This window comes from Paralichthys olivaceus, chromosome 20 (assembly GCF_024713975.1).
Source record: "Paralichthys olivaceus isolate ysfri-2021 chromosome 20, ASM2471397v2, whole genome shotgun sequence".
In the NCBI taxonomy this organism is placed as follows: Eukaryota; Metazoa; Chordata; class Actinopteri; order Pleuronectiformes; family Paralichthyidae; genus Paralichthys; species Paralichthys olivaceus.
Genome location: NC_091112.1, coordinates 19,075,343 through 19,087,837, shown reverse-complemented (window position 1 = coordinate 19,087,837; position 12,495 = coordinate 19,075,343). Strand labels below are relative to the sequence as shown.

General features: G+C 42.2%; 1 protein-coding gene across 1 annotated transcript in view; it reads right to left on the bottom strand.

The window, feature by feature from the left end:
* Positions 1 to 10,106, bottom strand: part of thsd7aa (thrombospondin, type I, domain containing 7Aa) — a 133,317-nt gene extending 123,211 nt beyond the window's left edge. The window contains exon 1 of the mRNA XM_069516457.1: positions 9,638 to 10,106. Coding sequence (XP_069372558.1) covers positions 9,638 to 9,791 — 154 coding nt within the window. The 5' untranslated portion in view covers positions 9,792 to 10,106. The remainder of the gene's footprint in view (positions 1 to 9,637) is intronic.
* Positions 10,107 to 12,495: the final 2,389 nt, after the last annotated feature.

Here is a 12,495-nt window from a genome sequence, read left to right as displayed (position 1 = left end):
CTTCTCAGCACACAAAGAGGCAGCAAATGGAAATGGAAAAGTGAAAGAGTCAAATGGAAATAGTTGTCTTACAAATGTTCACTTCTGCAATATATTAGATCCACTTAATGTTCAGTTTGTGCTGAAAGAGTTGCAGAAATGCTTCTGCACATTCTTAGTCATTTTGGAGGCTGAGTTGCATCATGTTCTTCTGTGTGTTGGTTCAGATTACGCAGGGTTGTGATTGAATTGGAGTGTGATTGGACACGTAAGCAGACACGCAACAGGCTGCACCTGCAGCTGCGGCAGCAAGTGGGGTTGGTCAGGGAGACGTGATGGGTTCCATCTTTGCGTATCAAGTCTGGACAGCTGAATTGCGAATCATTACAGCCCTATTAATTGACTGTGTATCCAGTCATGTCTAAGTTATTCATCGAACTCAGTCATAGCCAGGATGTTAGAAATAGTGAAATTGTCTTCCAATTAATCATTTCAATTGAATTAAATTGTATTTGAATAACACCTAATCATAATATACATTATCTTAACTTATTATATTATATTTGTTCTATACATGCTCAAACAACTATCCCCCAAAGTAAGTAGGGTATGGGAAGTGATGACCCAGCCCAAGTTCTTTATTTCTTTATGTTTGTTGCCCCAACAGTTGTCAAATCAAAGTGTATCATGTCTAAACAAAGAGAACTGAGCCACCATGTGTAAGTAATGATCTCAGTGTAGCTGCTGCTAAGTATAGCCCTGGTCTGACACTTTTAGACTGGGTTTAGTGTAAATGGTATAATTACAGTTGGGCTTAGGTTTAGAAATGATGTAACTAGTGAAAGATCATCATATACCTGTGAATTCTCATGTCTGGGTTTACTTACTGAAGGTAAGAGTTGCTTGGCTTTGTCTTTAGATCATGTGTCATTTAGCTGGAGGTGATCTCTAATAGAGCTGGCAAAGAGAGAAAAGCAGGTTGATCTCTTAATGCTGCTTAGGCCAATCCTTCAGCACGTTTCCCAGGGCTAATCAAGCCACAAGGAGAGCATAAGTTAGCCAGAGGGAAACAAGGGTTTATCTCAGTGCAGGAAGACTGTGCTAATCACTGTAATGTGGTTAGTTGGACTGGTATTGTTTCTTCACAGGCTGCACGCGCACACAAAGAGTTGCTTGGCAGCCTTTCTTTCTGGCCTCAGCACTTGCTCCACATGCCTCCGTTCTTATCCCTTGTCCTGTTAGAATTAGTAAGCGAGCTGTGTTTTAAGGTGCAAAATCCGTGATATTGGGTTTGATGGGTGACACATTAGATCTGAATAGGTTTGGGAGTAATGCCTCTGAAGAGAAGTAGTTGTCTGGAGGAATTCAGTTGAAATTATCATGTTTACCCCCCGAAAAGAAAAGTGTTGACTGCTGACAACACCATTAAAGCATGTTGGATGCTCCGAATTTATGTTTACTCTGAACTAAGTCAGCCATGACTGACATGTTTACCAGTCTATGCTTCTACACCCACCTCTTCCCCAATGGTTTTATCTGCTATGCTTATGCACTGCATAGCTCTAGCGATGGTGGTCAGTTCAACATATCCATTATAGGGATTACACTGCAGAAAAAAATGCGGGGTTCTAAATGGATTAAATGCCTGCTTTTTCTCTGGTGCCACTTTGAGATTTACATTTTTTGTTATGTGATAGATTGCCATGGGATCTGTCACATGCAGGAATGCCAACTACTTGATGGTTTGATCCCCTTCCCCTTCATACAGCTTACTTGGCAAAATGTTTTTTGGCCCACACTGTCATCCAGCCCACAGACTGCATGGAAAGATTGCCCTTGGGTAGCTTTCTCCTGTTTGGCCACAAGTAATACAACACATCAACTGAAGGTGCCAAAGGTAACCCGGATTTCTTTTGTGCTATTCAGGCAATATTCACTATTTTCCACGTGGGCCTCTTCAGATCAAAATAAACCTTGCCTAGAGCTCTGCATGTTTTTGGGATATTTGGGTCACATTTGCTATTTTACAAGTGGGCCACTTTACTCTCACATCCATTTTGTCCCAGCTACAAGAAGGCCAGAAGTGCTGCATCGTTGTCTGAAGTGGCCCACATCAATATGTTATCTGGGAGCGCTACAAGTAGGTCAAAGTTTTCAAATTATCCAGCGAAATATATTAACATAAGCAGATAAATTGCAAATACGTGGATACAGACCGTCATGGTTCCCAGAGGATGTGTCTTTGTGACTCTTGATGTGAAGGGGATGTCCCCTGATTGCATAATAAAAATCTAAAGGTGCCTCAATCAACCAACTACTCTGCTCTGTCTTCAATTACCAGCCAGATGAATGTGTTAATGGTTTATGTGTATGTTCATATTCATATATTTTTTTAATATATTGCCTTTATTGATAGGGCAGTGTCAAACAGCAAACCTGTGGCTGCTGTAGGAGGGCTCAAGCCTCCATATATGGGGTGCCCACTATCTCATCTGCTCTTGATATATCCTCCTGATTATAATGACCTCAAGCACTGTCCTCAATATCACCTTTACTGTTTAACCCCGCAACATAAAAAGCTCTAAGAACACCCATGACTTAACTCTGAGTTGTTAGTCCTTCCTAATACTTTCATTTTGGGAATAGAGGGTACACTGTGGCTTCTAGAGGACTGTCAGCAATTCTTTAAACCAGCCCCGTGGTGAATAATGGGCCGGTGTCAACCCTGTATATTTGCAAACCCATTTATCAGTCAAACTGCGTGTGTATTTTCGTCTGCGCTGGCCTCTTGTCAGCTAACAGACGAGGTAGCGGCCATGCAGTGGAGTTGCACCCAGATCGAACAAACTCCACTCCCATGTAATTACTCAGCCTCCCTGGTTCCACTGCTTGTTGATGGCAAACTGACAGCAACACTCCTCCCCCATTGTCAGGCCTCTCTCTGGAAGTAATGAGGTATGCCACACACACAATGCCCATCCGTGTGTGTGTGTGTGTGTGTGTGTGTGTGCATGCCTTGTGTCAATGAATTGGTGTTGCTATAGTTGTATGTGAGTGAGAAAGAAAAGAAACTGAATAAAGTAGCAAGGAGGTGGATGCGGGACGATTTGCACGAATGTCACTCTGCTTTTGTTGGGGTGGTGAGATACTAAACTACCTTATTACAAATTCTTTTTTACTTGTCAAGTAAAAGAAAAGAGAAATAAGAGTGTGTCAATGTTAATGGGGATTACAAGGTCGATTAGAGACAGCAGGCGGCTGAGAGAGAGAGACAAAGACACAGTGCTGAGTTCAGTGGAGTAGTGGGGCACCTGCGTGTGTGTGTGTGTGTGTTTCTATACACATCCACACCACCTGGGGCAGCCCGCCAGGCAGAATTGAACAGCTGGATTTAGCTCCTTCAAACCTACACAGAATAATGGCTGTAATTTGGCACCTGATGAATCTCATCAAAACCAGAAATAATTCCACCCGCCTTAACGGCACTGCTCAAGATCCTCCAGCTCCAGGCCCATCTGACACTCCAGTGTGTGTTCAACATAACACTTTTAATTACTCATGAACATCCATATGTTTTCACTGAAATGGTTGTCCAACATCAGCAGTGCACAAGAAAATGAGAAAAAAAGGTTTGATTCCCCCAAGCCACACATGCTGCTACACACCCCAGTTCTGACAACACAGTCACACACGTGTTTACTATCAATGTTAGATGAGACAGTTAACAGACTGATCTGTTTTATGGGAGTCATGGACTCAGGCACAGATGGGTTTAGGCTGGTTTAGCTTGAAGACAGTAAGCAAAGAAAAACTGTAAACCAATTTCTGTCTGTCAAAAGTGATACATGGGCCTTAATACATTTTACAACTCGCACGATATTATTCAGAGTGGCAAGCGAGTCACTCATACAAAATCGAATTAGACCAGAATGAGGAAAATGCTCAAAAATGGTAAACCTCAATGGAGCTACTTTGAGCAGAGCTCGGAGAATGCAGGCTGGTAGTATGAGATGTGATCAGCTGAACTGAATCCACCACTGGAGGATGTGTCATACTCTAACCGAAGGACACTACTTCAGCCTTTGCCTCTGGGAACCACAGGAGGTCCACATAGAGAAAATGTAAGCGCTAAGTCTATGAAGTGCTATAAAATTTGGCGACTTTAAATAAAAAAATCACATTTCAAATCAATCATATCATCATAAAACTAGACAGTCTCAAAATATATGTAAACTTCAACCTCACATTTAAACTAGCTGTTTCCTGTCTCTTCTGTCTTGATGATAATCTAGGCTAGACACATCCTTGACACAGCACAGATGAACATATTTACATTTTTTTAACCTGACTCTGCAGACTATTCCTACAAATATGGATTCATCAGTATCAAGAATTCAGAAACAACTTTTAAAATCGTACTAGTATTGAAGCCATGTTTAACAAACTTGTTTTACTGTATACCAACAGACACAGTGCATTACATTAGAAGATTTCTGGTTACCTGACAAATAATATTAAGTCCTCTATTTGCTTTCCTTTAGCTCTGTTTCATTCTACATTAGCCATCCAATGAAAAATATAACTATCTCTTAAGCTGATCAATGTTTCCCTGTGTTCACAAGATGGTTGTTTTCTCAGAGCGTTTTCAACATACAACAGCGTGAGTGGTGAAAAAAACAACCCAATTAGCTAACAGCAGCTAACAAGCTCTGTAGACTTGCTGGTGATTCTCTCTGGTTTTGTCAGTACAATCAACTCTTTTCACATCACACATAGTCATTTGATCCATGGCTCATATTATTTCATTTTATATAAATGAACCCTGGTTCCATGGCTCAGAATATACTGATCACTGCAGTTTAAACACATTGCTGGCACCTTTAGATTTACAGAAATGAGTGGAACTGTATCGTCATACACCTAAATCAGTCGACCTCCGGCTCACCCGCAGCGTATTAAATGTACTGGTGTAAATGGCTGAATTAAGCACTTGACACTTGATCCGGAGAAGCTGCTGTATTTCACCGTCCACCCCCGCCTCCTTTTCTCCAGTGATACCCTCACGAGACCCCTCTCAGTTCTGAGGTTAAAGGTCACCTTGAGAGAGGGGGAGAGGGTGACGGTGACAGTGTGTGCCCGTGGGGGGGGGGGGGGGGGGGGGGGCTGAGGAGGGGAGGGGGGTAATTCTATGGGGACATTGGAGGAAGAACAAAGAGCGAGTCATGTGACTCGAGGTGAAGCCTCCTCTTTCTTTTGTGCGCCACATGGACACGAGCATCTGCGGCGGAGGGCCCAAACAGAGACGCACGCCACATGAGGACAATGCAGACACACTGTTGTTTTCGGTGCGTGTGTGTGGTTTATGCGGCCCTAAATGGCCACCATTCATTGGATCTCTCTGAAGCTGGCTGGGTCTGGAGAGAGGACCTGCCCCACTAATTACCATCAGTCATTGCTCTGGTTTGTTCAGCTCTGCGGAGACCATTGTTGTCCTGCACCAGTACAGGAAGTCTCCAGCTACACTGACAGTGTTGCTGATGGTTAAAAGGTTGCTTGGAAAGGACAAATGAGAGCAAACTGGAAGTAAACAGCACAAACAACAGTTTTTAGGCACGCTGGGAGCCTCAAGAGCCACAGTTCATCAGATTTTGATTGTGTAGTGTGCATGCCATTCATCTGAAGCCTCAGAAATATTAGCTACACACAGTACAGAGAAGGGAGAAGAAGCCATTGTGATGAAAATAACTTGACCCCTGTCTTGACATGAAAGAGAAGATCATCAGAACATTGATTTTGCTCTGTTATTTCATGTTATTTTACCCATTATCAACTCATGGAGGTTTTGTTGTCTTGGATAAATAATTATTATTACAGTGCGGTGTGGCTTTTTTACTGTTTCCAACACAAATCATCTTGTTTAAAGAATGTATTAAAAATGACAGTATCTTGGGAAAAGACAAACTGCATGTATCATAAAAAGACTCTCTGTTCATGAACTCTGATAAATGTTTACAATAGATGGCTTGGGTCATAATTCTGCAGTTTGCCTTTGTCAAATCATCCAACTTGGTCAACAAATCCTACAACCTAAAGAACGATATAGGCTATGTCTTCTCTAAGATACGACCCATAGGAGCAGACCAGTGAAAGGCATACTATGCTTTTGTTATTGTGACAAGAATACAATCCTTAGATGCTTACAACCATCAGGCGTACTGGACCTGTGTTGTCATGGTAAGAATAATAAACATTTAAACATAGCTTGACAGTTTGGTTATAGGTTTAGGAAAAGATTGTGGTTTGGTTAAAGTAAGCGTTTTCTACAAAGAAGAGGACCTATGTCTGTAAGTACTCTTGCCTAACAACACAACATAAATATGGGTTGTAATAAACCTCTTGCACAGGTGAACTATGTTTCAAAACCCCCAAACATCGGCCAGGTTTGGACAGTCTGACAGGCTGTATTGCCTTGATTTCCTGCCCCTGGCAATGACTAACTTGCCTGCCTCAGACAGACACCGCTGTGAAGGTTGATTTCTTCAGAAAGAAATATTGACCTCTGAACCTTTCCTCAGAATAAATCATTTGCTGTAAGACGTACAAAAAGGACCAAAGTTGTGAAAGAAACCTTGCCTGTAAATGTACTGATTACCTGCAAAATTCATTTGTACAAACCAGATGAGTGTGGGAGGAAATCCCAGAGAGCAACATGCAGGAACAGGAATAATCCCCAACCTTCTGTCTATGGCTTCTCTGCGTCAAACACTGAGACAACACAAGCAATTATTTTGCCAAAAGACATTACACAGAGTGCCAAATTACACAATGCCACAAAATTCCATACATATGCAGATAGTTAGGGGAGTAATGCGACATGATCACTCATCTGTTTGTTTCATTTAGCGTCTCATATAGCCTGGTTACACTTCAGTCTTGGTTGTGGTCCACAGGGGATCATCAAGTAGATTAAATCCTAATACAACCACATTTAGTTAAATTCTACTATCTCCCTTGGCTCTGGTGCACATATTGCTGGGAACTGTTGTCTCTGGAGAACCCACCCTCACATGTTACTCCTGTGGCTAATTTTAGTGGCCCATCTGTACTAGAGTTGTAGATGTAGCCAATTTGTAACTGAAAAAAAAAATATGGAAGAGACTCCTCTACATCTCATTCTCAAATATCCAACACAGAAGCTATTGAGGTGCAGGAGGCGCCTCCTGCATTGTTGTGGTGAGTATGTGGGGAATGATCAGGGCTACGATGGTGAGACCTCATCAAAAATGCCACATCAAATGCAACAATACAACAAGCAATATTTGATAATTGCCATTCACATCGACAGCAGTGTCAAGTTCCTGTTTGTGAGCCAAACTAGCATCAGGGAGCCAAGTGCCGACACACTTAAGCCGAGAGGAGACACACATAAACATGTCTATATCGTATCTAGGTTAGCTTTGTCTGGCCAATCTGCTCTGGTTTCTCTATCCTTAATCTCCTCCCCTGTCTTTACACAGTGGGAGGTAGAACACATAATACCATAGGATTTCCATTCCTTTGCACAGGGTGTAAACAATGAAACCGGTGTGCAAAAAAAAAAAAAGAAAGCATCGATAAAGGTGTTAAAAGAATGTATGTAAAGACAATTTGATCCTTTATTGATTTATACATGTTATATAGTGTGCATGACATCAAGTTTTTTTTCTATCCTAGTCTTTAGCCTCTTACTTGCAGTGATTGAACTCTATGATAAAAGAAGTTGTGTATGTAGTGTTAGCTATCAATGATCAATTATTGCTGTCTATTCCTTTATATACTCCACCTTTTGGGTTTGTATTGCGCTCAGGGAAATGGAAGCTAGTGCAGTTGCTGACGTTAGCACTCATTTGCACATGGTATTTTGTCATCTGGTGACTATTGGCAGTTAAAGGCGGGTGATCAACGGCCACTTATTTTAATATGCATATTATCATGCAATGATTCTAACTGTGAACTATATTCCAGATAAAGTACTTTTGAGAAAATTCAGACTTAAATCAGCCATATCTCTTTTACAAATTAAAAAACAGCAATGCATTAAAGACAATCTTAGAAGTGGTCTTGTTTCATGTGTATGAAATCCCACAATGTTCACAGCTTTAAATTGAATGTGCCCTGTTTCTAGCTCACATTTAATTGTTTTTTTTTATATACAACAAGAATGATATTAAGTGATTTTTCGTGCACCTACATTGATAATTTACCAATTAAATCACAGCACCGATATCATTAGTACTAAAGTTATCTACCTTGGACAACAACGGGGGGGGGGGGGGGGGGGCTGCTGTCACTGCAGAGAAATAAATTAACTCAATTATTTCTGCTAATTACATCTTTTACCATATAGGTGCACAATTCAAAACTTCAACACTAAAGGATATACAAACAGTACAAAGTAATGCATTTTTAAAGCAGAAACAAATCTTAATTTCACAAGGAATGTACATTTAAATATCACAAACATAAAACATATATTACATTTAGGATTCCCACTAAAGCCAGCATTGATCCCATGCAGCCTGAGCTGATTTACCAGGACTATACCCATTGATCAGCCCCTACTGGTGGGAAGGGGCTGCGGGGGTCCCAATGAAACCAGTACATTGATCCAAAGAAACAGAGAGAGATTAGACACATGTGAAAGTGAACATTGATCTCCAGCTGCCTCCGAAGGGCACTCCTGTCCTGATGGGTGAGGGAGATCCATCCCCCCCTACTCTTACTCCCCTCCTTCTCCCACTCCTTCACTTTGCTCGCTGGACCATGCATCAGTATTGTGTTCCTCTGACCATGTGCTGCTCTCTCACAGTGAATGAGCTTTCGATCAGTGGGAGGCACCACCCAAAACAGCAACAACGGAGAGCTGTGCACTGCACATCTGCCTACACTGTAAAGATTGCAATCACAACCACTCTGAAATAACTCGTTAACATTCACCTCGTGGTTTATCTTTTGACAAATCAAAAACCTGCTTCATCACTAAAGTGGAGTGTTTTCATGTCTCTATTGTAGCGCAGTGGTATTCCCTCCGTGCAAGAAGGAACCACATGTGACTACAGCGCACGCACCATTTCTCATCAGTTGCACACATGTCAAACTGATAAATGAACCAAATAGTAGTACTGGGCAGCCGGGGAGTCCCATATGCTTCAGCCTAGAACGAAGGAAGTACAGCCTATAGATGGGCAGCACAGCCCACTCCTCTAAACCTCAGTTGTGGGGTAAAGAGACATTCACCTCAGGGACTGCAGTAAATATGTTACCCCAGTACACTGTAGCAAGATGGCTACAATGCATCAACCTCTGCCACATGCGTCTCTGCAGAAAATGACGCTCAGGAAAGAAACTTTTGCTTTCGTTCATCAGTTCCTCTTCCTCTTTGCAGGATTATTTGATGCAATCATAAAAAGTGAACAATAATATAGAAGCAAAAAAAAGTACACTTTGAACAAGTTCAGCAGCTCCCCTTCATCCTGTTATGTACACAAACATTTACATATTAATATTTAATCTAGGGCGCCAGAGTAGTAGTGAATGGGACAATCATCCAGCAACTCAGGATCTTCCTCTCCTAACCCTTGGAGGGAGGTTGTGAAATAGAATAGAAGGTGGACCGTACCTGTTTGCCAGATGTACAGGGGTTTATTTTCCACTGCGGTTTGTGCATCCAGCTCCCAGATGGAGAAAAAGAGCAGTGCTAACCTACAGAGAGAGGGGAGCGGTGCCCCACTCAAGACTGCCGGTGTCCCCCCAGCTCTGTTGGGCAGCCCCATGGCCACCGCACGGCAACTACTGTAGTTCCCAATGCAGTCAGTAGGAAAAAAGCAAGCCTGTCCACGAGGATGAGTGCTGGACTTAAGTGTGTTTTCTGCTTTGTCCACACCAGCGCGTCCAAGAAGAAGTAATCCCGGACGAACGGGGCTGAGGTCTCCTCTCGCTCTCCTCTTCCTCTCTGTTTCTCTTTCTCTCTTGGCTCCTTAATGAGAGGGAACGAGGTCTAGCAGCAATAAAGCAGGGAACAATAGATCCCTAAGCCCAGCCTGCTGCTGCTGCTGCTGTATGCCGGGTTGATGCAGCACCTCCCTCTCTCCCTCTCTCCCTCTCTAACACAGCAGACACATGCACACACGCCCACAATCTCTACTCTCCCTCCCTCTCACTTGTCTCTCATTGCTATCTTAAAGGAAGTTGTTCTATGCTCTTACTGAAGTAGGCAGTTGGATCGACCAGGTAAAGATGTGGAAGTGTATTATTGGGTAAAATAGTGCCTTAAAATAATTTTTTTATAATAAAGACATAATTAAATAATCATCTGATGAAGAGGAAAAAGTAAGAGAAATGGGAATAAACAGGGATTCCACAGGGCACTGTCCTTGGCCCACTGCTCTTCAGTTTATATTGTAAATGAATTATTCACCAATATGTTGCAAAGCAGTTGTTAATGTGTGAACATCACATTGTTACATGTATTTGGAAGCACCACAGTATATCCCCAGTTTCTGGCATTGTCATTGCAAGACAAAACAAATTGTCAAACTGTTTGACACTTTCAATTAATATTCAGAAAACCATGGCATGTTTTCATCTAAGGATCAGCCATCAGCAGAAGTCAGTGCTCAAGTTTGAGATTTAAACTGGAGTTACATTCAGTAGAGTCCATACATCCATGCAAGACCTAGCAGTCCCCTTATGAAACCACATTTAAATTCACTAGATGCAGATTTCTAGATTCGACACCTCTCTTAGATCCTCACAAAATTCTAGGCTCTTCCCTTGCAGATAGCTGTACAAGCAAACTAACCAAGTTTCATGGAAATCCATTATTTGTATGTGTGATCTTGCTTACAAGGTCCACACACAGCTTTGAATCTTCAATAGAAATCCCATGTTTAGCCCTGACAGTGCTCAATGTACAGTTTTGGAACATACTCACCAGCCAATCAATTTCAATTTCCAATTTCAATACTGTCTAAATTCCCAGAAGGGAAACAGATCATCAATGAAGAGTTACCTTGATCAGTACTTGAAATCAAGTGCATGAAGGTATGTTGCCACACTTGCTGGAATATCAAATGAAGTGTCTTTTGTCAGTCGTTTTTAAAATGGTTCACAGCCAAGTTTTACAGAAGTGTCCGAAGATGGTTCTTGTATCTTAGCAACAATATGCGCTTGAGAGAAGCATTCTGCAAAATGAGGTCACAGTTTCTTCCTGAGCAAAAACAGCTGCTTGTAGACACAGTCCCTATGGGTGCCATTAAGTTTCTATCAAAACTTTCTGTTGCAAATTACTGGGTTGTTATGCATTTGTGCAGCCTCTTGAATTGATTCTAAGTGCAGTAGAGGCACAATATTAAGGGCTTATCTGCCTGATCAATCGTGGGCTTATCTATCTTGACCTGCACGCTCCCTAACAGCCCCCCCCCCCACCCAACACACACACACACACACGCACACAGTTATTTCACAGCCATTACCTTATTAAATTAACTTCTCACCATATCTCAATGTGGACCCACTGACAACAACAGCCTTGCTGCACCCCTCACTCTTAAACGCCCAGTCCCATTGTCACATTGGTTGTCTGAGAGAAAATATTGGGAACTGATCCCTCTGCTGTCAGTGTGGGTGGATAGTTCTTAAAGACACACCGGCTAGCCTAGCCATCTCCCACAGTTTACAGTAACTCCAGGAATGATGTACCACCACAGTAGATGGCGGTAATACACCTTGACGTTGGTTGCCACCCGTCAATACACCGATCAAAGACAAGGAAGAAGGAGAAACACGTGATGGTGTGTGTTACGTCCCCTGGACAATTCTAGGCATAGCTGGAGACAGTAACACAATAATCAAGAATACGAGAGAGTCAGAGTTAACATTTAAATTAAATGTTTTATTGTCCAGCTGTATCTGATAACAAAGGTTCACACAAAACAGTGTCTCTTAAATGAAAATCCAAACAGAAAAAAACTTCTTTACAAAACTGCTGAAGCAAAAACAAATAGAGGGGGTCGCACCAAGCAATAAACTGGAGTGTTTCGACATGAATAAATTACATATGTGGAAAAATGTAGAAGGCACTGCTTCTTCCACATACCTTTAGTGAGCTAATTAACCAGTGATTAGTTTGACACATCTCCGAGCGGCCCAAGAGATTGAGAGACAGTCTTCACTCCGAGCATACTCTATTCTTTCAAGACTATCTCTCCGCTCCAATTGTGTACTAGTAACATACCAACCAGGTCAAAGCCCCACAATACACAGATGCCAAGCCCAGGAGGTAGTAGGGCTGCATAGGTTTGTCCACAAGATGCCAGATTGACCCAAGGAAACAGGTAAAGATCCTATACAACGCAGAGGCCTGATCTATGAACAAGGCAGCCACTCTGGCCAGCTTGCAAGCAGCTTATCTGACCAAGGGAGACTACAAAAACATGGAAAATGTGCATGGCCTGGCTCAACAAGTCACAAGGAGCA